Source organism: Thalassophryne amazonica, chromosome 6 (genome assembly GCF_902500255.1).
Source record: "Thalassophryne amazonica chromosome 6, fThaAma1.1, whole genome shotgun sequence".
Classification (NCBI taxonomy): domain Eukaryota; kingdom Metazoa; phylum Chordata; class Actinopteri; order Batrachoidiformes; family Batrachoididae; genus Thalassophryne; species Thalassophryne amazonica.
Genome location: NC_047108.1, coordinates 129,451,358 through 129,478,478, shown reverse-complemented (window position 1 = coordinate 129,478,478; position 27,121 = coordinate 129,451,358). Strand labels below are relative to the sequence as shown.

General features: G+C 46.6%; 1 protein-coding gene across 1 annotated transcript in view; it reads left to right on the top strand.

Moving 5' to 3' along the window:
- Nucleotides 1-27,121, top strand: part of LOC117513115 (inactive dipeptidyl peptidase 10) — a 108,032-nt gene that overhangs the window by 45,961 nt on the left and 34,950 nt on the right. The window contains exon 4 of the mRNA XM_034173452.1: nucleotides 8-55. Coding sequence (XP_034029343.1) covers nucleotides 8-55 — 48 coding nt within the window. The remainder of the gene's footprint in view (nucleotides 1-7; nucleotides 56-27,121) is intronic.

The following is a 27,121-nucleotide window of genomic DNA, read 5'->3' as shown; positions in this document are numbered from 1 at the left end:
CCCACAGGCCCAGGAATCCCAAAAGTGACAGTTCACATCACAAAGAACCCCTCCAGTGAGTGTTACAACTACTTGTGTGACTGACGGAATGTGTGAGTTATTTCCCACAGCGCCATGCAGATTGCGACATATTCTCAAGAACTCTCACCTAAATGCAGACTCAGTAAAACAATGGGGTCTTTTTATATGCATGTGCACACTGCCCTCTGTCTGTCACTGTCAGTTAGAACCTTGTCCTTAGAAATGATGAAATTTCAGGTCCAAGGTTGGGTAGTAACATGCCCTAACTAATGCATGCAAGTTATAAGGATCATTCCATCTGAAATCACCCATTTGTGAAAAAATCCTAGGTCACCCCTCAGCTTTATTCTGTCAATTTTATATGTTAATCACATTCCAAAGTTAGGGTGAAATGCCAAATATTAGGTCTGTATCTTGAAAACTTTTGAAGTTACAGCCTTTGGAACGTTTTGTGAAGTTTTCACATCATGGAAACAGTGTTTTCTACCAACTTTGCACGTCAATAATGAGCTCCCTATATGCCTCACAGCTTTGAAACTGCGCATGCCAGGCTAACGTTTGGCATAGAGATTGGAAATGTTGGGAGTTTTGGTGTATCTAGTGTGATCTGCCTTCTATAAAGGCTTCAAAAAGGGAGAAAACCCAAAATTTTACATGTTTGTATCTTTGATTAGTTCAAAATCAAAGAAATCCACTCTCTATGGCTATAGAACATAATGGAACATACTTACACATTTAAATGATACACAGGTTGTTTTAACAAAATTGATAGTTGTTGAAAAAATTATCATTTTGAAAAAGTGTATGCACATTTTTTGTCACCCCAGATGCCAATGTGGACAGTTGACTATCATATTCATATTTAAACCATATATTCTTACATATCTCAAGATGATATGCTGCAAATATGGTGTTGTTATTGAGCTTCCTTCATGTGATTTTATCTTCAAATCAAAATGTAGTTGCAACAATATTTGGCAGAATCATAACAAATATGCAATTTGGACAAAACCTTACAATCTTACTCATACACAACCGCCAGAGCATTTTCAAATCCTCTTCAACCTATATTCAATTGAATTAAGTAAAACACATTGTTTTACTTAATAAATTGCCAAAAATGATACAATCTCAACTGATTTTTACTGTTCAGATTTTAAAACCACACTTGTCATGAAGAACTTTAAAACATATATGCTCACATTTACAGTGATTATATAGATACATAGTTTGAATATATTTCTTGTTAAAAGAGTTGGTAAAACATCTCTTATTTACCTTGTAAATTGATTTGAGTGATCCATTTATTTTACACAGGTTTACAGAAATAAAGGTGAGTTTGGTATTCCTTGCATTGCTGTTTGCTGACAGCAGTACATGTCTGTGCTTGTTTCTTCACAGTACATGGCATCATGTGGGGAAATGTGTGGTTACAAGAAGTATGAAGTATTGCCCAGTGGTCAGCAACCTAATCCCAGCATGACCTAATTCTCTTAAAATATATGTTTTGCCATTTTTCTCTATTTTTAAACATAATGGGCCTCATGTATCAACGTTGCGTACGGCGAAATTTGAGCGTATATGGGGTGTACACCAAAATGGCTGCACTACTTGGCATTTATCAATGTGGTCGTTGTCGTACGCTGCGCTGAAAATATACACCAGGTCGAGAGGTGGCGTAAATTATACACCAAAATGAACCAGCGCTGGAATCCACATAAAAATGAAGATGATCAACATGATAAACAGTGCCATTATACAAATCAATGCATATGTTACATAAATAACACTTTCCTGATTATACTACATAATAATCAATACAAATCACGCCTTTGCGGGATTGCTGGTCTCGAGCACGATCCGTGGCCACAGCGCTGACAGGAAGGAAAGCGCTGCTCGCCTTTTTCTCCAGACTTCGAGCCTGGAGCCAGAGCAACGCTGAGCTTAACTTCATGTGGTGTGATCGTTTTAGACAATGAAATTGATAATAACTGTAGTTTCGTCATTCCCTTAATTCGCCCGTACTGCAACCAGGTTTTGTCGTCTCCATTCGTTTGTCACAATAAAATAAATGAAGAAATACATCTTAAGAATAAAGATATCTGAAAAATTAGGCGTGTCTTATTAATTGAGCGAGCAAATATCCACGTCAAGAATTATTGACATGTGAAAAGAGAATACAGTGGTCCCTCGCTATAACGCCGTTCACCTTTCGCGGCCTCGTCGTTTCGCGGAGTTTTTAGTCCAATTTTGCATGCCTTTTTTTTTTTTACAGTGTTCTGTGTTCTGCGTGTCTGTTTATAAGAATCTTCTCACCCAGAAGAAAAAAGAGCGCCAACAACTACTCATAACTGTGTTTGTCACTCGGAAACAGACACCTGCAGTGAGGTGTGAGTGGAAAAAGGCACAGCGTCAGGACGCAGAGGCGCAATCAGTGAAATACTGGTCAGTCACTATTAATAATTTCTTATGTGTCCGACCTCGTTCGTTGATTGTTAAAATTAAATTTGTTAGTTCTAAAAGCCATCATAATTATTTATAGGAAAATGTTCTATTTTTATTTCTCAAACAAATGTTTGGGCCTGAAAACAGTTTGCTCTTATTTTTCTACTAAGGTTTAAACTTTGAGAGTGTTTACACATGAGAGAAAAGTGAGAAAATGTTCATGCCTGATTGAGAAAGTGTATAAACTGTGTAGTGAGGGGTTTTACAGCCTTAAAACGTCTATAATAATTGTAAAAAATAACGCTGACTACATCGCAGTTTCGCGTATTATGGGCTATTTTTAGAACGTAACTCCCGCAATCAATCAATCAATCAATCAATTTTTTTATATAGCGCCAAATCACAACAAACAGTTGCCCCAAGGCGCTTTATATTGTAAGGCAAGGCCATACAATAATTATGTAAAACCCCAACGGTCAAAATGACCCCCTGTGAGCAAGCACTTGGCTACAGTGGGAAGGAAAAACTCCCTTTTAACAGGAAGAAACCTCCAGCAGAACCAGGCTCAGGGAGGGGCAGTCTTCTGCTGGGACTGGTTGGGGCTGAGGGAGAGAACCAGGAAAAAGACATGCTGTGGAGGGGAGCAGAGATCGATCAGTAATGATTAAATGCAGAGTGGTGCATACAGAGCAAAAAGAGAAAGAAACAGTGCATCATGGGAACCCCCCAGCAGTCTACGTGTCGGACCTGGTACTGCTGGCGAGGAACAAAAACACAATTAAACGTGGGTGCGTCTGCACCCAGCAATCTGCACGGCAGGGAAGCTACCTCCACCTCTCGTTGGAGAAAAAGTCTGTTATCACTCACAAAAATCACAAAAAGGGCTTTCTATCAAGCAGTCAGGCTGAGGATATTACCTTTCAGGTAGAACGATATCTCGGCAAAGAGGTGGAGATGACGTCTTGCTGATATACCGATGCAGATCAGATGAGTGGTGACAGCTGTCACAGGTGATGAGTGTCAGCTGTCACCCCGGCTGCTCCTGTGAGGCGGCAGCGCCCTCTGGTGCCTGGAGCCCGCACTCCAGGCAGGGTGCCCTCTGGTGGTGGTGGGCCAGCAGTACCTCCTCTTCAGCGGCCCACACAACAGGACCCCCCCTCAACGGGCGCCTCCTGGCGCCCGACCAGGCTTGTCCGGGTGGCGGCGGTAGAAATCGGCCAGGAGGGCCGGGTCCAGAATGAAGCTCCTCTTCACCCAGGAGCGTTCTTCAGGTCCGTACCCCTCCCAGTCCACCAAATACTGGAAGCCCCGGCCCATCCTACGGACATCCAAAAGCCGGCGCACAGTCCAAGCCGGCTCGCCATCGATGATCCGGGCAGGAGGCGGTGCCGGACCCGGAGTACAGAGGGGTGAGGTGTGATGTGGTTTGATTCGGGACACGTGAAATACAGGATGGATCCGCAGTGAGGCCGGCAGCTGAAGCCTCACTGCGGCTGGACTGATGACCTTCTGGATTTTGAAGGGACCGATGTAACGGTCCTGTAACTTGGGGGAGTCCACTTTGAGGGGGATGTCCTTTGTCGACAACCACACCTCCTGCCCTGGCCGATACGCAGGGGCCGGGATCCGCAGACGGTCTGTATGGGCCTTTGACCTCATCCGGGCCCTCAGCAAGGCAGAACGGGCGGCACGCCACACCCGACGGCACTTCCGTAGGTGGGCCTGGACCGAGGGCACACCGACCTCTCCCTCAACCACTGGAAACAAAGGCGGTTGGTACCCCAGACATACCTCGAAAGGGGAGAGGCCGGTGGCTGACGACACCTGGCTGTTATGGGCATACTCGATCCAGGCCAGATGGGTACTCCAGGCCGCCGGGTGCGCGGCTGTCACGCAACGCAGGGCCTGCTCCATCTCCTGATTGGCCCGTTCTGCTTGCCCGTTGGTCTGGGGATGGTACCCGGATGAGAGACTCACCGTGGCCCCCAGTTCCCGGCAGAAGCTCCTCCAGACGTGCGAGGAGAACTGGGGACCGCGATCTGAGACAATGTCTGTTGGGATCCCATGCAGCCGGACGACGTGGTGAACCAGGAGGTCCGCTGTCTCCTGGGCCGTCGGGAGCTTCGGGAGGGCAACGAAGTGGGCCGCCTTGGAGAATCGGTCCACTATCGTGAAGATGGTGGTGTTGCCCTGGGACGGCGGGAGACCCGTGACAAAATCCAGGCCGATGTGGGACCAGGGGCGATGGGGCACGGGCAGCGGCTGGAGCAGACCCGAAGCCCTACGATGGTCAGCCTTGCCCCTGGCGCAGGTGGTGCAGGCCTGGATATAATCCCGGACGTCGGCCTCTAGGGACGCCCACCAGAAGCGCTGCCGGACAACTGCCACGGTTCTTCGCACCCCTGGATGACAGGAGAGCTTAGAGCCGTGACAGAAGTCCAGGACTGCAGCCCTAGCTTCTGGTGGGACGTAAAGTCTGTTCTTCGGCCCAGTTCCGGGGTCCGGGCTTCGTGCCAGGGCCTCCCGGACGGTTCTCTCTACGTCCCAGGTGAGGGTGGCCACGATAGTGGATTCCGGGATGATGGGTTCCGGTGGATCCGACAACTCCGTTTTGACTTCATCTTCATGTACCCGGGACAAGGCATCTGATCTCTGGTTCTTGGTCCTGGGACGGTAGGTGATCCGGAAGTCAAAACGGCCGAAGAACAGTGACCAGCGGGCTTGCCTGGGATTCAGCCGCTTGGCGGTCCTGATATACTCCAGGTTCCGGTGGTCAGTGAAAACCGTGAATGGCACGGACGTTCCCTCCAACAGATGTCTCCACTCTTCAAGAGCCTCTTTCACCGCAAGGAGTTCTCGATTGCCGACGTCATAGTTCCGTTCGGCCGGGGTCAACCTGCGGGAAAAATAGGCACACGGGTGAAGGACCTTATCGGTGTTCCCGCTCTGGGAAAGCACAGCTCCTATCCCTGAGTCCAAGGCGTCCACTTCAACCACTAACTGACGACTAGGATCAGGCTGCACCAGAACGGGTGCAGACGAGAAGCGCCGTTTCAACTCCTTGAACGCGGCATCGCAACAATCCGACCAGGTGAAGGGAACTTTTGGTGAGGTCAGGGCTGTCAGGGGGCTAACTACCTGACTGTAGCCCTTAATGAACCTCCTGTAGAAATTAGCAAAGCCGAGGAACTGTTGCAGCTTCCTACGGCTAGTGGGTTGGGGCCAGTCTCTCACCGCCGCAACCTTGGCCGGATCAGGAGCGACGGAGTTGGGGGAGATGATAAACTCCAGGAAGGACAAAGAGGTGCGGTAGAACTCACACTTCTTTCCCTTCACAAACAGCCGGTTCTCCAACAACCGCTGCAGGACCTGACGTACATGCCGGACATGAGTCTCAGGATCCGGAGAAAAGATGAGTATATCGTCTAGATATACGAAGACGAATCGGTGCAGGAAATCCCGCAAGACAATCCCGCCGTGAAAACGGTGAGGATCCGCTGCAACTCACCGATCATTCCTCCTGCGGGCGCCTGTGCACCCTGTTCTTCCATTGGCCGTTCAACAGCCGGTTGACGCCCCTCGGGATCCATGACGTTGGCCGAGATATCCTGTTGGGAAAGTGTAAGTACACGGACCCACAACAGGGGGCGCAAATGAACGGACAATGGAATAGGTCAAATAACAACACTTTACTGTTGCGAACGTGCACAACAAACACAACAGATTACACAATAGATCAGAGGTCAAATTACAAGGTGTTGTGTGGGCAGGCTCGAAGATAGGAGACGCCTGTCCAAAGCAGAACCGGAACCACACGATTTCCTCCGCCACCAGACCCCGGGAATACTGGAGCCGCCAAGTCCCGAACTCCCAGGTGGCCACTGCCTCCGCGTGTCGGACCTGGTACTGCTGGCGAGGAACAAAAACACAATTAAACGTGGGTGCGTCTGCACCCAGCAATCTGCACGGCAGGGAAGCTACCTCCACCTCTCGTTTGAGAAAAAGTCTGTTATCACTCACAAAAATCACAAAAAGGGCTTTCTATCAAGCAGTCAGGCTGAGGATATTACCTTTCAGGTAGAACGATATCTCGGCAAAGAGGTGGAGATGACGTCTTGCTGATATACCGATGCAGATCAGATGAGTGGTGACAGCTGTCACAGGTGATGAGTGTCAGCTGTCACCCCGGCTGCTCCTGTGAGGCGGCAGCGCCCTCTGGTGCCTGGAGCCCGCACTCCAGGCAGGGTGCCCTCTGGTGGTGGTGGGCCAGCAGTACCTCCTCTTCAGCGGCCCACACAACAAATCTTAAAAGTAGAGAGGGTGTCTGTCTCCCTGATCTGAATTGGGAGCTGGTTCCACAGGAGAGGAGCCTGAAAGCTGAAGGCTCTGCCTCCCATTCTACTCTTACAAACCCTAGGAACTACAAGTAAGCCTGCAGTCTGAGAGCGAAGCGCTCTATTGGGGTGATATGGTACTACGAGGTCCCTAAGATAAGATGGGACCTGATTATTCAAAACCTTATAAGTAAGAAGAAGAATTTTAAATTCTATTCTAGAATTAACAGGAAGCCAATGAAGAGAGGCCAATATGGGTGAGATATGCTCTCTCCTTCTAGTCCCTGTCAGTACTCTAGCTGCAGCATTTTGAATTAACTGAAGGCTTTTTAGGGAACTTTTAGGACAACCTGATAATAATGAATTACAATAGTCCAGCCTAGAGGAAATAAATGCATGAATTAGTTTTTCAGCATCACTCTGAGACAAGACCTTTCTGATTTTAGAGCTATTGCGTAAATGCAAAAAAGCAGTCCTACATATTTGTTTAATATGCAATAAACGATGGACCACTGTAACATTTTTTTGATTATACTACAAAACAATTAATACGACAGCACGCGTCGTGATTGGTGGAGTTCTTTTTCTGTGCCGTCTTCCTGGCTTCCATGTCGTAAAATGGGGGTGAGTCTGAAGCGGAGTCTGAATATTTATGGGCGTGTTTATTATAATTACGATTGTTTTCACCCGCCGCATTTATCAAGGTCACGTCGGGCGTACGCCGGAAATGGGCAGGTGCGCACTGCTTGATACATGTCACGGCGACTTTGGTGTATTTCAGATTTACACCGGAAATTTACACCACAAGTGCGCAACTTTGATACGAGGCCCAATGGGAATATGGATATTATGGTTTTCCCAATTTCTAGTGATGCAACCAAGGTGTTGCTCAATATTCATGAAGTGACCTAATCCCAAAATGGTAAATGGACTAATGGACTGCATTTATATAGCGCTTTTCCATCTGCATCAGATGCTCAAAGCACTTTACAAATAATGACTCACATTCATCCTGATGTGAGGGTGGTGCCATACAAGGTACTCACACCAGGAGAAACTAGGAGATTAAAGACCTTACCCAAGTGCCCTTAGTGATTTTCCAGTCAGGCCGGGATTTGAACTGAAGATCCTCTGGTCTCAAGCCCAACGCTTTAACCACTTGACCATCACCTCCCCAACTAGACCATCAACTCCCCACTAGACCATCGCCTCTGAAGATGTCCAGATCCACCAAAATAGCCTATGTGTCATGTTAATGTGTCTATTTATAATCACAAGAAGGAAGCTGAATTGAACTGAATTTATTAGACACCCATGCATAACAGAAATTCACTCGTATACAAACAACCAAACTCATAACAGAAAAGTCAGAGTTGAAAATAAATATAAGAAAATAAACAAAATACCTGGTGCCTAAAGGCGTAGGCAGAAGCAACACTTATCAACGCCTACCCCCCTGCATAAAATCAAATCAAACCAGGCATATACGCCTGTTCATACACATTTATATCCAACACAATCTGAACAGCAGCAGCACATATCTACAGATAAAAGAAGTCAAATATTTCTCCAGATAGCTCACAAAAAAAAACAAAACCAAAAACAAAGACAAAAACAAAGGTTCCAGTATAACAGCATCTACATATAACACACCTTAACCATATTCATCTAATACATATCTAGAAAATACCATTTCTCTGTGTAAATGGTTGAACCAGTTAATATCTGGACATCGCTTAAGTTTCTCCAGTAAATTATTATATTATATCATTTTTTTTCTTTTTTTTTTTAGCACAAATGGAGCTCAATTATAACACCATATTTGCAGCATATCATCTTGAGGTATGTAAGAATATATGGGAAAATATGAATATGATAGTTAACTGTCCACATTGGCATCTGGGGTGATGAAAATTGGCATATTTTGACACTTTTTCAAAATGATAATTTTTTCAACAACTATAAATTTTGTTAAAACAACCTGGTGTATCATTTAAATGTGTAAATATGTTCCATTATATCACAAACCATCATACAAAAAGTTCTATAGCCATAACTAGTACATTTCTTTTATTGTGAACTAATCAAAGATATGAATGACATGTCAAATTTTGGGTTTTCTCCCATTTTGAGGCCTTTATGGAAGGCAGATCATACGAGATACACCAAAACTGCCAGTATTTCCAAACTCTACACCAAACATTAGCCTGGCATGAGCAGTTCCAAAACTGTGAGGCATATAGGAAATTCATTATTAATGTGAAAAATTGGTAGAAAACACTGTTTTCACGATATGTGACCAATTCACAAAAATTTCCAAAGGCTGTAACTTCAAATGTTTGCAAGATACTGACCTAATATTTGGCATTGACCTAATATTTGGAACCTCTGGGTGACTTGAGATGGAATGGCCCAAAAACTGAAAGAAGAGCAAACACTTTTTACATTTCTTTTAAAAACTTTATTTCTACTCTTACTTGAGTAACTTTTTTGAGCCAGTAATCTACTTTTTTATTTAAGTGCAATTCCCGTAATTAGATTTGATTACATAGAACTTTATTGATCCCTTGGGAAGACTTCCTCAGGGAAATTGAGGTTCCAGCAGCATTGTATAGCAGCACACAGTGTAAGAGGCACACCGAGTATCAAAAGTAAAAGTAAAAATACAAAAACAAAAAAAAAACGACCAAACAGTTTGCAAATATAAATGCACAAATATAAATACCAGAAATACTGCTTGCTACTGGCTTACTTGCGACTAGTGTTCCTCTCCTTCCCGTCCTCTGTCTTCCTGTTCCTCCTCCTCCCCCTGAGTGAGGAGTTGATGGCCTGAGGCACAAAGGAGTTTTTCAGTCTGATGGTCCTGCACTTGGGAAGGAGCAGTCTGTGGCTGAAAAGGCTCCTGTGGCTGCTGCTGACGGTGTGCAGAGGGTGACTGGCATTGACCATAATGTCAAACAGTATGTCCAGTGTTCAGTCTTCAGCCTTCATTACAGCCAATGTGTTTCAAATTGGGTGGAGACAACAGCTGCCACTATCACCACTTGTTTTCGACAACACTGCAAATGCGATGATGGAAGAGCAAGCTAGCAGCAGTCCCTGTCCACATTTGACCTGTTTTTATTCCAAAATCTAAAACAGTTCAGTGATGAAGAGTTTGCAGCACCTCTCATGAAACACTGTAACCAGGGCCACTCATAGCGATGATGGTGCCTTAGGTTAGGCAAGGTTTTATGTCGTTCCCCCCGTTGAATAATGTTTAATAATGTTGGGGACATATTCCGGTGTAAAAAGGAAAATAAGTGATACTATGTGTCACCACAAGAGATCGTACTTCCACTATTATAAAGGCTATTAAAAAAGTGATGTGACTTGTGCCTCCTGGTGTCCTAGTATAGGCAGCCTATGCTGCCTATACTTTAGGCCACCTCTGACTGTAACCTCGTCCTTCAACCTCCACAAGCACACTGAAGCCTCTGGTGAAACACGTATATATTCTGTTTTTATAAAAGGCTAAGAGCTGTTCAAACAGCTTAGTTGTCAAGTATCAGGGGTGTCATTTTTTGTTGTGATCATGTTAAATTCATCCCCAGAATTATTTTCATTTTTATTGCATATGCATTATGCGGTTGGAGTGCATCGTGTTACACTGTGCGCTCCACATCCACTATAGTTAATCCCACTGAATCCATATTGCAATTAAAAAGGAACCACACCTGCACAAGGTGAGAGCAGGTGTTGCATGTGATGTTTGCACAGTTATAAGACTGTCAGCACATCAGAAGTGCAACAAAGGTCAGCCAGTAACAACTCCTCACATTCCTGTTTCAATTCTGAGAAAAGTACAAAGTGCATTTGTGCAGCACATTGTTGTGCCAAGTGCAACCACCGCGTATAGGCATATGCATCACAACGAGGGCACACATAAATTACAACCCCAATTCCAATGAAGTTGGGACGTTGTGTAAAATGTAAATAAAAACAGAATACAATGATTTTCAAATCCTCTTCAACCTATATTCAATTGAATACACCACAAAGACAAGATATTTAATGTTCAAACTGATAAACTTTATTGTTTTTGTGCAAATATTTGCTCATTTTGAAATTGATGCCTGCAACATGTTTCAAAAAAGTTGGGACGGGGCAACAAAAGACTGGGAAAGTTGATGAATGCTCAAAGAACACCTGTTTGGAAACAGGTGAGTGTCATGATTGGGTATAAAAGGAGCATCCCCAAAAGGCTCAGCCATTTACAAGCAAAGATGGGGTGAGGATCACCACCACACAACTGTGTGAAAAAAATATAAACATTTCTCAACATTCAATTGCAAATTGGAATTGGGGTTGTATTTACAGGGCATCTGGAAAGTATTCACTGCACATTTTGTTATGTTACAGCCTTTTTACTCACAACATCCCATAATGACATGAAGTTTTTTTGAAGTGTTTGTAAATTTATTAACACTAAGAAATCACATGTGCATAGGTATTCACACCCTTTGCGCAATACTTTGTTGATGTTTTGCAGCAATAAGCTTGTTGCACCTATCTTTTTTTTGGCACTTTAATTTTTATTCAAGTTTTATAGTGCAAAATGTACAAGGCACCTCAAAGGGGGGGGGGGGGGGCAATAGAATGGTGCCGGTTGTGAGTGTCCCATATATATATATATATATATATATATATATATATATATATATATATATATATATATATATATATATATATATATATATATATATATATATATATATACGAGGTCTGTGAGAAAAGTATCGGACCTTTTTATTTTTTTCAAAAACCATATGGATTTGAATCACGTGTGATTACATCAGCCAAGCTTGAACCCTCGTGGGCATGCGAGAGTTTTTTCACGCCTGTCGGTTACGTCATTTGCCTGTGGGCAGGCTTTGAGTGAGCACTGGTCCACCCCTCCCGTCAGAATTCCTTTGTCTGACTTCTTCCTGAGAGACTGGCGCTTTGCTTGATCAAGCTTTTTTCAGAACCTGTGAGGTACATCGAAGTGGACACCATTCGAGAAATTCAGTTGGTTTTCGGTGAAAATTTTAACGGCTGATGAGAGATTATGGAGTGTTACTGTCGCTTTAAGGACTTCCCACGGAGCGGGACGTCGCGCCGTGCTCTGAGCGCCGTCGTCAGCCTGTTTCGAGCTGAAAACCTCCAAATTTAAGCCTCTGTTGACCCAGGACGTCGTGAGAGAACAGAGAACTTTCAGAAGAGGTCGGGATCAGCAGATTATCCAGACATTCCACTGTTAAAGGAGATTTTGTAATGAAAGACGTGCGGACAGATTGGCGCTTTGGCAGGCAGCCGGCACGGTGCGCCGCCACAGGAAAAACACCTCCGTTGGAAGCCTTAAGGACAAGTTGGAACATGTCCAGCTGTTAAACAGTTTCTCAGATACTCACTCAACTGAAAGCCATCAAAAGCCGCCTGGTTTTTACAAATGGTTATCAACACGGGGGTGTTTTTCCTGTGGTGGACTTTGTATTTTCTTCAAAAATAATCTCTAAATTGTAGGTACCGGAAGAAATCATTTTTTCCCAGTTGGTAATGGTCTTTCAATTCCTGAAAATAGATCAGCTTGCCATCCTTTATTATAGTACATATTGCCGTTATTCCGCTTTTCCCCCCCAATTTTAAATCCTTGATCATGTATACCCGGTGTAAATCCACTGTCATATGCAACCCAGCTCAACAACTTTACTTCCTTTTCCAATTTGTCCTGTTTAATTTTCTCAGATAAAATCTCCAAAGTATGAACACTATAGGATGAAGTGAGTGCTGTAGTGTTTTTGTAAGTTTATTATTTCCCAGAAGCATCTGAACTGGGATATCTTTCACTTTTGCCTCAATATCTTTCCATTTAGCAGAATAATTTTGATCACACCACTTAATTACTGTTCTGAGCTGAGCTACATAGTACTAGTCCCTCAAATTAGGGAGTGCCATTCCACCCTATTCCTTAGACAGCTGTAGTGTTGAGTATTTGGTTCTTGGTTTTTTACCATTCCAGATAAATGTAGAGATGATCTTATCCCAGTATTTGAACCGCTGTGGTGGAATTTTAACTGGTAACGACTGGAAAAGATATAGTAGTTGGGGGAGAATGTTCATTTTTATTGTTGAAATTCTTGAATTGAGATCTAAGGTAAGAGTTGACCGTCTTTTTAAGTCCTGCCTAATATGAAGATTGATTTGATCATAATTAATTTTATATAATCAGAATCAGAAGAAGATTATTGCCATTGCCAATGAACAGGATTCACAGACTAGGAATTTGCTTTGATATAATGGTGTAACATTAAGGAGAGAGCAATATAAAATGCTAAGATAAAATATAAAATATGTGCCGAAATAAGATAAAATATAAGATAAAATATGAAATATGAAAGGCTGTGTGCAACAGAAGAACAGAAAAACAGAAAAACAGTGCAGTGGGAGGAGTGCAATTAAAAACAAAAGTACATTGTCTAAAGTGACCCGTGATAAAATGATAAAGTGACAGAGTTAAGGTTAAGGTGACTGAGTTATGAGGAGTTCATGAGTCTAATAGCAGAGGGGAAGAAACTGTTCTTATGGTGGGAGGTTCTGGTCCGGATAGACCATAGCCTCCTGCCTGAGGGGAGTGGTTTGAATAGACTGTGTGCAGGGTGAGAAGGGTCAGCTGTAATCCGACCTGCTCAGCCCAGAGTCCTGGAGACGTGTAGGTCTTGGAGAGATGGAAGGCTACAGCCGATCACCTTCTCAGCAGAGGCCACAATGCGCTGCAGTCTGTGTCTGTAGTCTGTGTCGTTAAGTCGTTAAGGTTTTAAGTTAGAATTACACCAAGGTATTTTATACATTTTAAATCCCATTTCAAATTAAACATAGTCTTAATTTCCTCAGATGGAGTATAGTTAAATGATAGTATATGGGTTTTAGTCACATTAATTTTATACCCTGAATGTTCAGAAAAAGTATTAATTAAATTAATCAGAGGGATGAGGGTTTGGTTTGGGTTCTCTAGATATAGTATTACGTCATCTGCAAATAAACTTATGATATGTTGTCCTCCTTTTACTTGCATTATTTGCATTCCTCTCACTTCCTCATCCTGACATACAGCCTGTGCCAAGGGTTCAATATAGAGTGCAAAGAGGCAGCAGCCTTGGCGTGTACCCCTCTTAAGTGTTATTTGTTTTGATAGGCTATTGTTAATTTTATCCGAGCTGTGGGGTTTTGATAGATAGACTTAATACATTTAATTGCTTCTTCATTAAGACCAAATCTTTCAAGTACCGCATATAAAAAAAACTCCAATTTACACTACTGTTCTCCCTGAATTGCTGGTTGTCTGAGTGGTGTCCAAAAAATGAGGTGGGCTTCATAGATAATTGGCAAAGCTTCTGGGGAAAACCTGGTCTTGTTAGGAGAGACGGCATCCATCCCACTTTGGATGGAGCAGCTCTCATTTCTAGAAATCTGGCCAATTTTCTTAAATCCTCCAAACCGTGACTATCCAGGGTTGGGACCAGGAAGCAGAGTTGTAGTCTTACACACCTCTCTGCAGCTTCTCTCCCCCTGCCATCCCCCCAATACCCCATCCTCGTAGAAACGGTGCCTGCTCCCAGACCACCAATAACCAGCAAAAATCTATTTAAGCATAAATATTCAAAAAGAAAAAATAATATACACTCAACAAAAATATAAACGCAACACTTTTGGTTTTGCTCCCATTTTGTATGAGATGAACTCAAAGATCTAAAACTTTTTCCACATACACAATATCACCATTTCCCTCAAATATTGTTCACAAACCAGTCTAAATCTGTGATAGTGAGCACTTCTCCTTTGCTGAGATAATCCATCCCACCTCACAGGTGTGGCATATCAAGATGCTGATTAGACACCATGATTAGTGCACAGGTGTGCCTTAGACTGCCCACAATAAAAGGCCACTCTGAAAGGTGCAGTTTTATCACACAGCACAATGCCACAGATGTCGCAAGATTTGAGGGAGCGTGCAATTGGCATGTTGACAGCAGGACTGTCAACCAGAGCTGTTGCTTGTGTATTGAATGTTCATTTCTCTACCATAAGCCGTCTCCAAAAGCATTTCAGAGAATTTGGCAGTACATCCAACCAGCCTCACAACCGCAGACCACGTGTAACAACACCAGCCCAGGACCTCCACATCCAGCATGTTCACCTCCAAGATCGTCTGAGACCAGCCACTCGGACAGCTGCTGAAACAATCGGTTTGCGTAACCAAAGAATTTCTGCACAAACTGTCAGAAACCGTCTCAGGGAAGCTCATCTGCATGCTCGTCGTCCTCATCGGGGTCTTGACCTGACTCCAGTTCGTCGCTGTAACCGACTTGAGTGGGGAAATGCTCACGTTCACTGGCGTTTGGCACGTTGGAGAGGTGTTCTCTTCACGGATGAATCCTGGTTCACACTGTCCAGGGCAGATGGCAGACAGCGTGTGTGGCGTCGTGTGGGTGAGCGGTTTTCTGATGTCAATGTTGTGGATCGAGTGGCCCATGGTGGCGGTGGGGTTATGGTATGGGCAGGCGTCTGTTATGGACGAAGAACACAGGTGCATTTTATTGATGGCATTTTGAATGCACAGAGATACCGTGACGAGATCCTGAGGCCAATTGTTGTGCCATACATCCAAGAACATCACCTCATGTTGCAGCAGGATAATGCACGGCCCCATGTTGCAAGGATATGTACACAATTCTTGGACGCTGAAAATGTCCCAGTTCTTGCATGGCCGGCATACTCACCGGACATGTCACCCATTGAGCATGTTTGGGATGCTCTGGACCGGCGTATACGACAGCGTGTACCAGTTCCTGCCAATATCCAGCAACTTCGCACAGCCATTGAAGAGGAGTGGACCAACATTCCACAGGCCACAATTGACAACCTGATCAACTCTATGCGAAGGAGATGTGTTGCACTGCATGAGGCAAATGGTGGTCACACCAGATACTGACTGGTATCCCCCCCAATAAAACAAAACTGCACCTTTCAGAGTGACCTTTTATTGTGGACAGTCTAAGGCACACCTGTGCACTAATCATGGTGTCTAATCAGCATCTTGATATGGCACACCTGTGAGGTGGGATGGATTATCTCAGCAAAGGAGAAGTGCTCACTATCACAGATTTAAACTGGTTTGTGAACAATATTTGAGGGAAATGGTGATATTGTGTATGTGGAAAACGTTTTAGATCTTTGAGTTCATCTCATACAAAATGGGAGCAAAACTAAAAGTGTTGCGTTTATATTTTTGTTGAGTGTAGCACCTTCAACTGCACCACAGACTAAAACAGTTAAATGTGGTCTATTAAACATTAGGTCTCTCTCTTCTAAGTCCCTGTTAGTAAATGATATAATAATTGATCAACATATTGATTTATTCTGCCTTACAGAAACCTGGTTACAGCAGGATGAATATGTTAGTTTAAATGAGTCAACACCCCAGAGTCACACTAACTGTCAGAATGCTCGTAGCACGGGCCGAGGAGGAGGATTAGCAGCAATCTTCCACTCCAGCTTATTAATTAATCAAAAACCCAGACAGAGCTTTAATTCATTTGAAAGCTTGACTCTTAGTCTTGTCCATCCAAATTGGAAGTCCCAAAAACCAGTTTTATTTGTTATTATCTATCGTCCACCTGGTCGTTACTGTGAGTTTCTCTGTGAATTTTCAGACCTTTTGTCTGACTTAGTGCTTAGCTCAGATAAGATAATTATAGTGGGCGATTTTAACATCCACACAGATGCTGAGAATGACAGCCTCAACACTGCATTTAATCTATTATTAGACTCAATTGGCTTTGCTCAAAATGGAAATGAGTCCACCCACCACTTTAATCATATCTTAGATCTTGTTCTGACTTATGGTATGGAAATTGAAGACTTAACAGTATTCCCTGAAACCTCCCTTCTGTCTGATCATTTCTTAATAACATTTACATTTACTCTGATGGACTACCCAGCAGTGGGGAATAAGTTTCATTACTCTAGAAGTCTTTCAGAAAGCGCTGTAACTAGGTTTAAGGATATGATTCCTTCTTTATGTTCTCTAATGCCATATACCAACACAGTGCAGAGTAGCTACCTAAACTCTGTGAGTGAGATAGATTATCTCATCAATAGTTTTATATCCTCATTGAGGACAACTTTGGATGCTGTAGCTCGTCTGAAAAAGAGAGCCTTAAATCAGAAGTGCCTGACTCCGTGGTATAACTCACAAACTCGCAGCTTAAAGCAGATAACCCGCAAGTTGGAGAGGAAATGGCGTCTCACTAATTTAGAAGATCTTCACTTAGCCTGGAAAAAGAGTCTGTTGCTCTATAAAAAAGCCCTCCGTAAAGCTAGGACATCTTACTACTCATCACTAATTGAAGAAAATAAGAACAACCCCAGGTTTCTTTTCAATCAATCAACTTTTTTCTTATATAGCGCCAAATCACAACAAACAGTTGCCCCAAGGCACTCTATATTGTAAGGCAAGGCCATACAATAATTATGAAAAACCCCAACGGTCAAAACGACCCCCTATGAGCAAGCACTTGGCTACAGTGGGAAGGAAAAACTCCCTTTTAACAGGAAGAAACCTCCAGCAGAACCAGGCTCAGGGAGGGGCAGTCTTCTGCTGAGACTGGTTGGGGCTGAGGGAAAGAACCAGGAAAAAGACATGCTGTGAAGGGGAGCAGAGATCGATCACTAATGATTAAATGCAGAGTGATGCATACGGAGCAAAAAGAGAAAGAAACAGTGCATCATGGGAACCCCCCCACAGTCTACGTCTAAAGCAGCATAACCAAGGGATGGTCCAGGGTCACCTGATCCAACCCTAACTATAAGCCTTAGCGAAAAGGAAAGTTTTAAGCCTAATCTTAAAAGTAGAGAGGGTATCTGTCTCCCTGATCTGAATTGGGAGCTGGTTCCACAGGAGAGGAGCCTGCGCCTTGGGGCAACTGTTTGTTGTGATTTGGCGCTATATAAAAAAAATTGATTGATTGATTGATTGAAAGCTGAAGGCTCTGCCTCCCATTCTACTCTTACAAACCCTAGGAACTACAAGTAAGCCTGCAGTCTGAGAGCGAAGCGCTCTAATGGGGTAATATGGTACTACGAGGTCCCTAAGATAAGATGGGACCTGATTATTCAAAACCTTATAAGTAAGAAGAAGAATTTTAAATTCTATTCTAGAATTAACAGGAAGCCAATGAAGAGAGGCCAACACGGGTGAGATATGCTCTCTCCTGCTAGTCCCCGTCAGTACTCTAGCTGCAGCATTCTGAACTAACTGAAGGCTTTTTAGGGAACTTTTAGGACAACCTGATAATAATGAATTACAATAGTCCAGCCTAGAGGAAATAAATGCATGAATTAATTTTTCAGCATCACTCTGAGACAAGACCTTTCTGATTTTAGAGATATTGCGTAAATGCAAAAAGGCAGTCCTACATATTTGTTTAATATGCGCTTTGAATGACATATCCTGATCAAAAATGACTCCAAGATTTCTCACAGTATTACTAGAGGTCAGGGTAATGCCATCCAGAGTAAGGATCTGGTTAGACACCATGTTTCTAAGATTTGTGGGGCCAAGTACAATAACTTCAGTTTTATCTGAGTTTAAAAGCAGGAAATTAGAGGTCATCCATGTCTTTATGTCTGTAAGACAATCCTGCAGTTTAGCTAATTGGTGTGTGTCCTCTGGCTTCATGGATAGATAAAGCTGGGTATCATCTGCGTAACAATGAAAATTTAAGCAATACCGTCTAATAATACTGCCTAAGGGAAGCATGTATAAAGTGAATAAAATTGGTCCTAGCACAGAACCTTGTGGAACTCCATAATTAACTTTAGTCTGTGAAGAAGATTCCCCATTTACATGAACAAATTGTAATCTATTAGACAAATATGATTCAAACCACCGCAGCGCAGTGCCTTTAATACCTATGGCATGCTCTAATCTCTGTAATAAAATTTTATGGTCAACAGTATCAAAAGCAGCACTGAGGTCTAACAGAACAAGCACAGAGATGAGTCCACTGTCCGAGGCCATAAGAAGATCATTTGTAACCTTCACTAATGCTGTTTCTGTACTATGATGAATTCTAAAACCTGACTGAAACTCTTCAAATAGACCATTCCTCTGCAGATGATCAGTTAGCTGTTTTACAACTACCCTTTCAAGAATTTTTGAGAGAAAAGGAAGGTTGGAGATTGGCCTATAATTAACTAAGATAGCTGGGTCAAGTGATGGCTTTTTAAGTAATGGTTTAATTACTGCCACCTTAAAAGCCTGTGGTACATAGCCAGCTAACAAAGATAGATTGATCATATTTAAGATGGAAGCATTAAATAATGGTAGGGCTTCCTTGAGCAGCCTGGTAGGAATGGGGTCTAATAAACATGTTGATGGTTTGGAAGAAGTAACTAATGAAAATAACTCAGACAGAACAATCGGAGAGAAAGAGTCTAACCAAATACCGGCATCACTGAAAGCAGCCAAAGATAACGATACGTCTTTGGGATGGTTATGAGTAATTTTTTCTCTAATAGCTAAAATGTTGTTAGCAAAGAAAGTCATGAAGTCATTACTAGTTAAAGTTAATGGAATACTCAGCTCAATAGAGCTCTGACTCTTTGTCAGCCTGGCTACAGTTCTGAAAAGAAACCTGGGGTTGTTCTTATTTTCTTCAATTAGTGATGAGTAGAAAGATGTCCTAGCTTTACGGAGGGCTTTTTTATAGAGCAACAGACTCTTTTTCCAGGCTAAGTGAAGATCTTCTAAATTAGTGAGACGCCATTTCCTCTCCAACTTACGGGTTATCTGCTTTAAGCTACGAGTTTGTGAGTTATACCACGGAGGCAGGCACTTCTGATTTAAAGCTCTCTTTTTTAGAGGAGCTACAGCATCCAAAGTTGTCTTCAATGAGGATGTAAAACTATTGACGAGATACTCTATCTCACTTACAGAGTTTAGGTAGCTACTCTGCACTGTGTTGGTATATGGCATTAGAGAACATAAAGAAGGAATCATATCCTTAAATTTAGTTACAGCGCTTTCTGAAAGACTTCTAGTGTAATGAAACTTATTCCCCACTGCTGGGTAGTCCATCAGAGTAAATGTAAATGTTATTAAGAAATGATCAGACAGAAGGGAGTTTTCAGGGAATACTGTTAAGTCTTCTATTTCCATACCATAAGTCAGAACAAGATCTAAGATATGATTAAAGTGGTGGGTGGACTCATTTACTTTTTGAGCAAAGCCAATAGAGGCTAATAATAGATTAAATGCAGTGTTGAGGCTGTCATTCTCAGCATCTGTGTGGATGTTAAAATCGCCCACTATAATTATCTTATCTGAGCTAAGCAGGGGTCTGAAAATTCACAGAGAAACTCACAGTAACGACCAGGTGGACGATAGATAATAACAAATAAAACTGGTTTTTGGGACTTCCAATTTGGATGGACAAGACTAAGAGTCAAGCTTTCAAATGAATTAAAGCTCTGTCTGGGTTTTTGATTAAATAATAAGCTGGAATGGAAGATTGCTGCTAATCCTCCGCCCCGGCCCGTGCTACGAGCATTCTGACAGTTAGTGTTGTGTGGGCCGCTGAAGAGGAGGTACTGCTGGCCCACCACCACCAGAGGGCGCCCTGCCTGGAGTGCGGGCTCCAGGCACCAGAGGGCGCCGCCTCCTCACGGGAGCAGCCTCGGTGACAGCTGTCACCCATCACCTGAGACAGCTGACGGCAATCATCAGTGGGGTATATCAGCAGGACGGCATCTCCACCTCATTGCCGAGATATCGTTTCTACTGGAGAGGTAACGTATCGAAGCAAACGGAGTGCATCTTTTTGGATTGAGCTAGTTTTTGGATTACTGTTCCAACGAGAGGTGGAGGTACCTTTCCTGCTGTTCGGAGTCCTGGGTGCAAACGCGCCCCCATCTAACTGTTCTTTGTTCCTCGCCAGCAGTACCAGGTCCGACACGCGGAGGCAGTGGCCACCTGGGAGTTCGGGACTTGGCGGCTCCAGTATTCCCGGGGTCCTGTGGCGGAGGAAGCCGTGTGGTTCCGGTCTTACCTTGGAGAGGCGTCTCCTATCTTCGAGCCTGCCCACACGACACTTTTGTGAATTGACTGTTGTCCATTTCTGTGAGTGGTTGTATTCGTTGTGCACATTCACAACAGTAAAACATTGTTATTTTGACTTACTCCATTGTCCGTTCATTTGCGCCCCCTGTTGTGGGTCCATGTTCCTACACTTTCCCAACAGGATATCTCGGCCAGCATCATGGATCCCGAGGGGCGTCAACCGGCTGTTGAACGGCCAATGGAAGAACAAGGCGCACAGGCGTCCGCAGGAGGGGTAATCGGTGAGTTGCAGCGGATCCTCACCGCTTTCACGACTCGGTTGGACTTGATGACCGAGCAGAACGTCCTCCTGAACCGCAGGGTGGAGGCTCTCGCCGCGCAGGTGGAAGCGCGCCCTCCGGGCGCCGCTGCGGCTCTCCCTCCCGTAGACCCTGTGCGTGACAGCGACGTTCCACTGGTTGTCCAACGACCCCTCCCACCTTCCCCTGAAGCATACATAAGCCCCCCAGAGCCGTACGGAGGCTGTGTGGAGACGTGCGCGGATTTTCTTATGCAGTGTTCGCTCGTCTTCGCACAGCGTCCCGTCATGTACGCGACCGACGCTAGCAAAGTAGCTTATGTGATAAATCTGCTTCGTGGTGATGCACGCGCTTGGGCTACAGCGCTCTGGGAGCAAAGTTCACGGCTCCTTCTGACATATGATGGGTTTGTGAGGGAGCTCATAACGGTGTTCGATCACCCTAATAGAGGAGAGACCGCTTCAGCCGTGCTGCTGTCAATGAGACAGGGGCGCCGGAGCGCAGCTGCCTATGCAGTCGACTTCCGCATCACGGCTGCGAGGTCCGGCTGGAATAGCACTGCCCTCCGCGCCGCCTTCGTAAACGGGCTGTCGTTGGTCCTCAAGGAGCACCTGGTGGCTAAGGACTAACCGCGGGATTTAGATGGGCTTATCGATCTTGTCATACGATTAGACAATCGGTTAAATGAGCGCCGTCGGGAACGAGACGAAGGGCGTGGCCAGGCACGCGTCGTCCCTCTCCCTTCCGGTTCCGACCGCGTTCCGCCCTCCCCACGCTCCACGGCCCCTGCGCTCCGTGCGGTTACAGCCCCCCCTGCTGACGAAGCTATGGACACGAGTAGGGCAACATTTAGGGCACCGGTCACACAAAGGAGGCTGGCCCGCGCGGCGTGTTTCGTTTGTGGCTCGATTGAGCATCAGGTAAGAGACTGCCCCGAGCGGTTAAACACCAACGCCCGCCCCTAGAAACTGGGCTAGGGGTGGGCCGAGACGTTCACGTGGGACACACCCACATCGCCACACGACTCCCAGTTACAATCCTTTATGAGGATTTAACCCTGAAGGCCCCAGCACTGGTGGACACGGGCTCAGAAGGGAATTTGCTAGACAGCAAATGCGCCAGGGAGATAGGGTTCCCTCTGGTGGCGCTTACCTCGCCTGTGCAGGTACGGGCGCTAGATGGCTCCCTACTCCCTCCAATCACTCACAAGACACCACCAGTAACTCTGGTGGTGTCGGGGAATCACCGGGAGGAGATCGAGTTTTTCGTGACTCCGGCCACCTCCCGTGTGATTTTAGGTTTTCCTTGGATGTTGAAACACAATCCCCGGATCGATTGGCCGTCCGGGGTAGTGGTTCAGTGGAGCGAGACCTGCCATCGGGTATGTTTAGGTACCTCGTTTCCTCCCGGTTCCCAGGCCAGGGAGAAGGTCAGAGCCCCGCCCAATCTAGGGACGGTGCCGGTGCAGTACCATGACCTTGCGGAGGTGTTTAGCAAGGATCTGGCGCTCACCCTTCCCCCGCACCGCCCGTATGATTGTGCCATTGATTTGGTTCCAGGCGTTGAGTTCCCGTCCAGTAGGCTGTACAACCTCTCACGACCTGAACGCGAATCAATGGAGACCTACATCCGGGACTCTTTGGCTGCCGGGTTGATCCGGAATTCCACCTCCCCGATGGGTGCGGGTTTCTTTTTTGTGGGTAAAAAGGATGGCGGATTACGTCCATGCATTGATTACAGGGGGCTGAACGAAACCACGGTTCGTAACCGATACCCCCTACCCTTGTTGGATTCGGTGTTCACGCCCCTGCATGGAGCCAAGATATTCACCAAGCTTGATCTTAGGAATGCGTATCACCTGGTTCGGATCCGGAAGGGAGACGAGTCGAAGACGGCATTTAACACCCCGTTAGGTCATTTTGAGTACCTGGTCATGCCGTTCGGTCTTACAAACGCTCCCGCGACGTTCCAAGCATTAGTTAATGACGTCTTGCGGGACTTCCTGCACCGATTCGTCTTCGTATATCTAGACGACATACTCATCTTTTCTCCGAATCCTGAGACCCATGTCCGACATGTACGTCAGGTCCTGCAGCGGTTATTGGAGAACCAGCTGTTTGTTAAGGGCGAGAAGTGTGAGTTTCACCACACCTCTTTGTCCTTCCTGGGGTTCATCATCTCCCCCAACTCCGTTGCTCCTGATCCGGCCAAGGTTGCGGCGGTGAGAGACTGGCCCCAACCCACAAGCCGTAGGAAGCTGCAACAGTTCCTCGGCTTTGCGAATTTCTACAGGAGGTTCATTAAGGGCTACAGTCAGGTTGTTAGCCCCCTGACAGCCCTGACCTCACCAAAAGTCCCCTTCACCTGGTCGGATCGTTGCGATGCCACGTTCAAGGAGTTGAAACGGCGCTTCTCGTCTGCACCCGTTCTGGTGCAGCCCGATCCTAGTCGCCAGTTAGTGGTTGAAGTGGACGCCTCGGACTCAGGGATAGGAGCTGTGCTGTCCCAGATTGGGAAGACCGATAAGGTCCTTCATCCGTGTGCCTATTTTTCCCGCAGGTTGACCCCGGCCGAACGGAACTATGACGTCGGCAACCGAGAACTCCTTGCGGTGAAAGAGGCTCTTGAAGAGTGGAGACATCTGTTGGAGGGAACGTCCGTGCCATTCACGGTTTTCACTGACCACCGGAACCTGGAATATATCAGGACCGCCAAGCGGCTGAATCCCAGGCAAGCCCGCTGGTCACTGTTCTTCGGCCGTTTTGACTTCCGCATCACCTACCGGCCCGGGACCAAGAACCAGAAATCGGATGCCTTGTCCCGGGTACACGAAGACGAGGTCAAAACGGAGTTGTCGGATCCACCGGAACCCATCATCCCGGAGTCCACTATCGTGGCCACCCTCACCTGGGACGTAGAGAGAACCGTCCGGGATGCCCTGGCACGAAGCCCGGATCCCGGGACTGGACCAAAGAACAGACTTTACGTCCCAACAGAGGCAAGGGCTGCAGTCCTGGACTTCTGTCACGGCTCTAAGCTCTCCTGTCATCCAGGGGTGCGAAGAACCGTGGCAGTTGTCCGGCAGCGCTTCTGGTGGGCGTCCCTGGAGGCCGACGTCCGGGACTATATCCAGGCCTGTACCACCTGCGCCAGGGGCAAGGCCGACCATCGCAAGGCTCCGGGACTGCTACAGCCGCTGCCCGTGCCTCATCGCCCCTGGTCCCACATCGGCCTGGATTTTGTCACGGGCCTCCCGCCGTCCCAGGGAAACACCGTCATCCTCACGATAGTGGACCGATTCTCCAAGGCGGCCCACTTCGTGGCCCTCCCGAAGCTCCCAACGGCCCAGGAGACAGCGGACCTCCTGGTCCACCACGTCGTCCGCCTGCATGGAATACCATCAGACATCGTCTCCGATTGCGGTCCCCAGTTCTCCTCGCATGTCTGGAGGAGCTTTTGCCGGGAACTGGGGGCCACGGTCAGTCTCTCATCCGGGTATCACCCCCAGACCAATGGGCAAGCAGAGCGGGCCAATCAAGAAATGGAGCAAACGCTACGTTGTGTGACAGCCGCGCACCCGGCGGCCTGGAGTACTCCTTTGGCCTGGATCGAGTACGCCCACAACAGTCAAGTGTCATCAGCCACCGGCCTCTCCCCCTTTGAGGTGTGTTTGGGGTATCAGCCCCCATTATTCCCGGTGGTTGAGGGAGAGGTCGGTGTGCCCTGGGTCCAGGCCCACCTGCGGAAGTGCCGTCAGGTGTGGCGTGCCGCCCGTTCTGCTTTGCTGAAGGCCCGGATGAGGGTGAAGACCCATGCAGACCGGCGGCGGACCCCGGCCCCTACGTATCGCCCCGGGCAGGAAGTGTGGTTGTCCACCAAGGACATTCCACTGCAAGTGGCCTCCCCAAAACTGCAAGACAGGTACATAGGTCCGTTTAAAATTCTCAAGGTCATCAATCCCGCCGCAGTGAGGCTTCGGCTTCCAGCCTCACTGCGGATCCATCCAGTATTTCATGTGTCAAAAATCAAGCCCCATCACACCTCGCCCCTCTGTACACCCGGTCCGGCACCACCTCCTGCCCGGATCATCGATGGCGAGCCGGCTTGGACAGTGCGCCGTTTGTTGGACGTCCGACGGATGGGCCGGGGCTTTCAATATCTGGTGGACTGGGAGGGGTACGGCCCCGAAGAACGCTCCTGGGTGAAGAAGAGCTTCATCCTGGACCCGGCCCTCCTGGCCGACTTCTACCGTCGCCACCCGGACAAGCCCGGTCGGGCGCCAGGAGGCGCCCGTTGAGGGGGGGGTCCTGTTGTGTGGGCCGCTGAAGAGGAGGTACTGCTGGCCCACCACCACCAGAGGGCGCCCTGCCTGGAGTGCGGGCTCCAGGCACCAGAGGGCGCCGCCGCCTCACGGGAGCAGCCTCGGTGACAGCTGTCACCCATCACCTGAGACAGCTGACGGCAATCATCAGTGGGGTATATCAGCAGGACGGCATCTCCACCTCATTGCCGAGATATCGTTTCTACCGGAGAGGTAACGTTTCGAAGCAAACGGAGTGCATCTTTTTGGATTGAGCTAGTTTTTGGATTACTGTTCCAACGAGAGGTGGAGGTACCTTTCCTGCTGTTCGGAGTCCTGGGTGCAAACGCGCCCCCATCTAACTGTTCTTTGTTCCTCGCCAGCAGTACCAGGTCCGACACGCGGAGGCAGTGGCCACCTGGGAGTTCGGGACTTGGCGGCTCCAGTATTCCCGGGGTCCTGTGGCGGAGGAAGCCGTGTGGTTCCGGTCTTACCTTGGAGAGGCGTCTCCTATCTTCGAGCCTGCCCACACGACACTTTTGTGAATTGACTGTTGTCCATTTCTGTGATTGGTTGTATTCGTTGTGCACATTCACAACAGTAAAGCGTTGTTATTTTGACTTACTCCATTGTCCGTTCATTTGCGCCCCCTGTTGTGGGTCCATGTTCCTACACTTTCCCAACAGTTAGTGTGACTCGGGGGTGTTGACTCATTTAAACTAACATATTCATCCTGCTGTAACCAGGTTTCTGTAAGGCAGAATAAATCAATATGTTGATCAATTATTATATCATTTACCAACAGGGACTTAGAAGAGAGAGACCTAATGTTTAATAGACCACATTTAACTGTTTTAGTCTGTGGTGCAGTTGAAGGTGCTATATTATTTTTTCTTTTTGAATTTTTATGCTTAAATAGATTTTTGCTGGTTATTGGTAGTCTGGGAGCGTAGGAATACTCAGGCTGAGAGTGTTACCTCCTTAGAAGAACGATATCTCGGCGAAGTGGTGGAGGTGTCGTCCTGCTCTTATTTGGGATGAGGCGCAGATGATTGGTGACAGCTGTCATAGCCGATGAGTGACAGCTGTCAACCCGGCCGCTCTTGGGAGGTGGCAGCGCCCTCTCATGCCTGAAGCCCGCACTTCAGACAGGGCGCCCTCTGGTGGTGGGCCAGCAGTACCTCCTCTTCTGGCGGCCCACACAACAGGACCCTCCCCTCAACGGGCGCCTCCTGGCGCCCGACCAGGCTTGTCCGGGTGGCGACGGTAAAAATCGGCCAGGAGGGCCGGGTCCAGGATGAAGCTCCTCTTCACCCAGGAGCATTCTTCAGGTCCATACCCCTCCCAGTCCACCAAATACTAGAAACCCCGGCCCATTCGGCGGACGTCCAGGAGCCGGCGCACTGTCCAAGCCGGCTCCCCGTCGATGATACGGGCAGGAGGTGGCGCCGGACCGGGTGTACAGAGGGGTGAGGTGTGATGTGGTTTCAGTCTCGACACATGGAATACCGGATGGATCCGCAGTGAGGCCGGGAGTTGGAGCCTCACTGTGGCGGGACTGAGGACCTTGAGGATCTTGTAG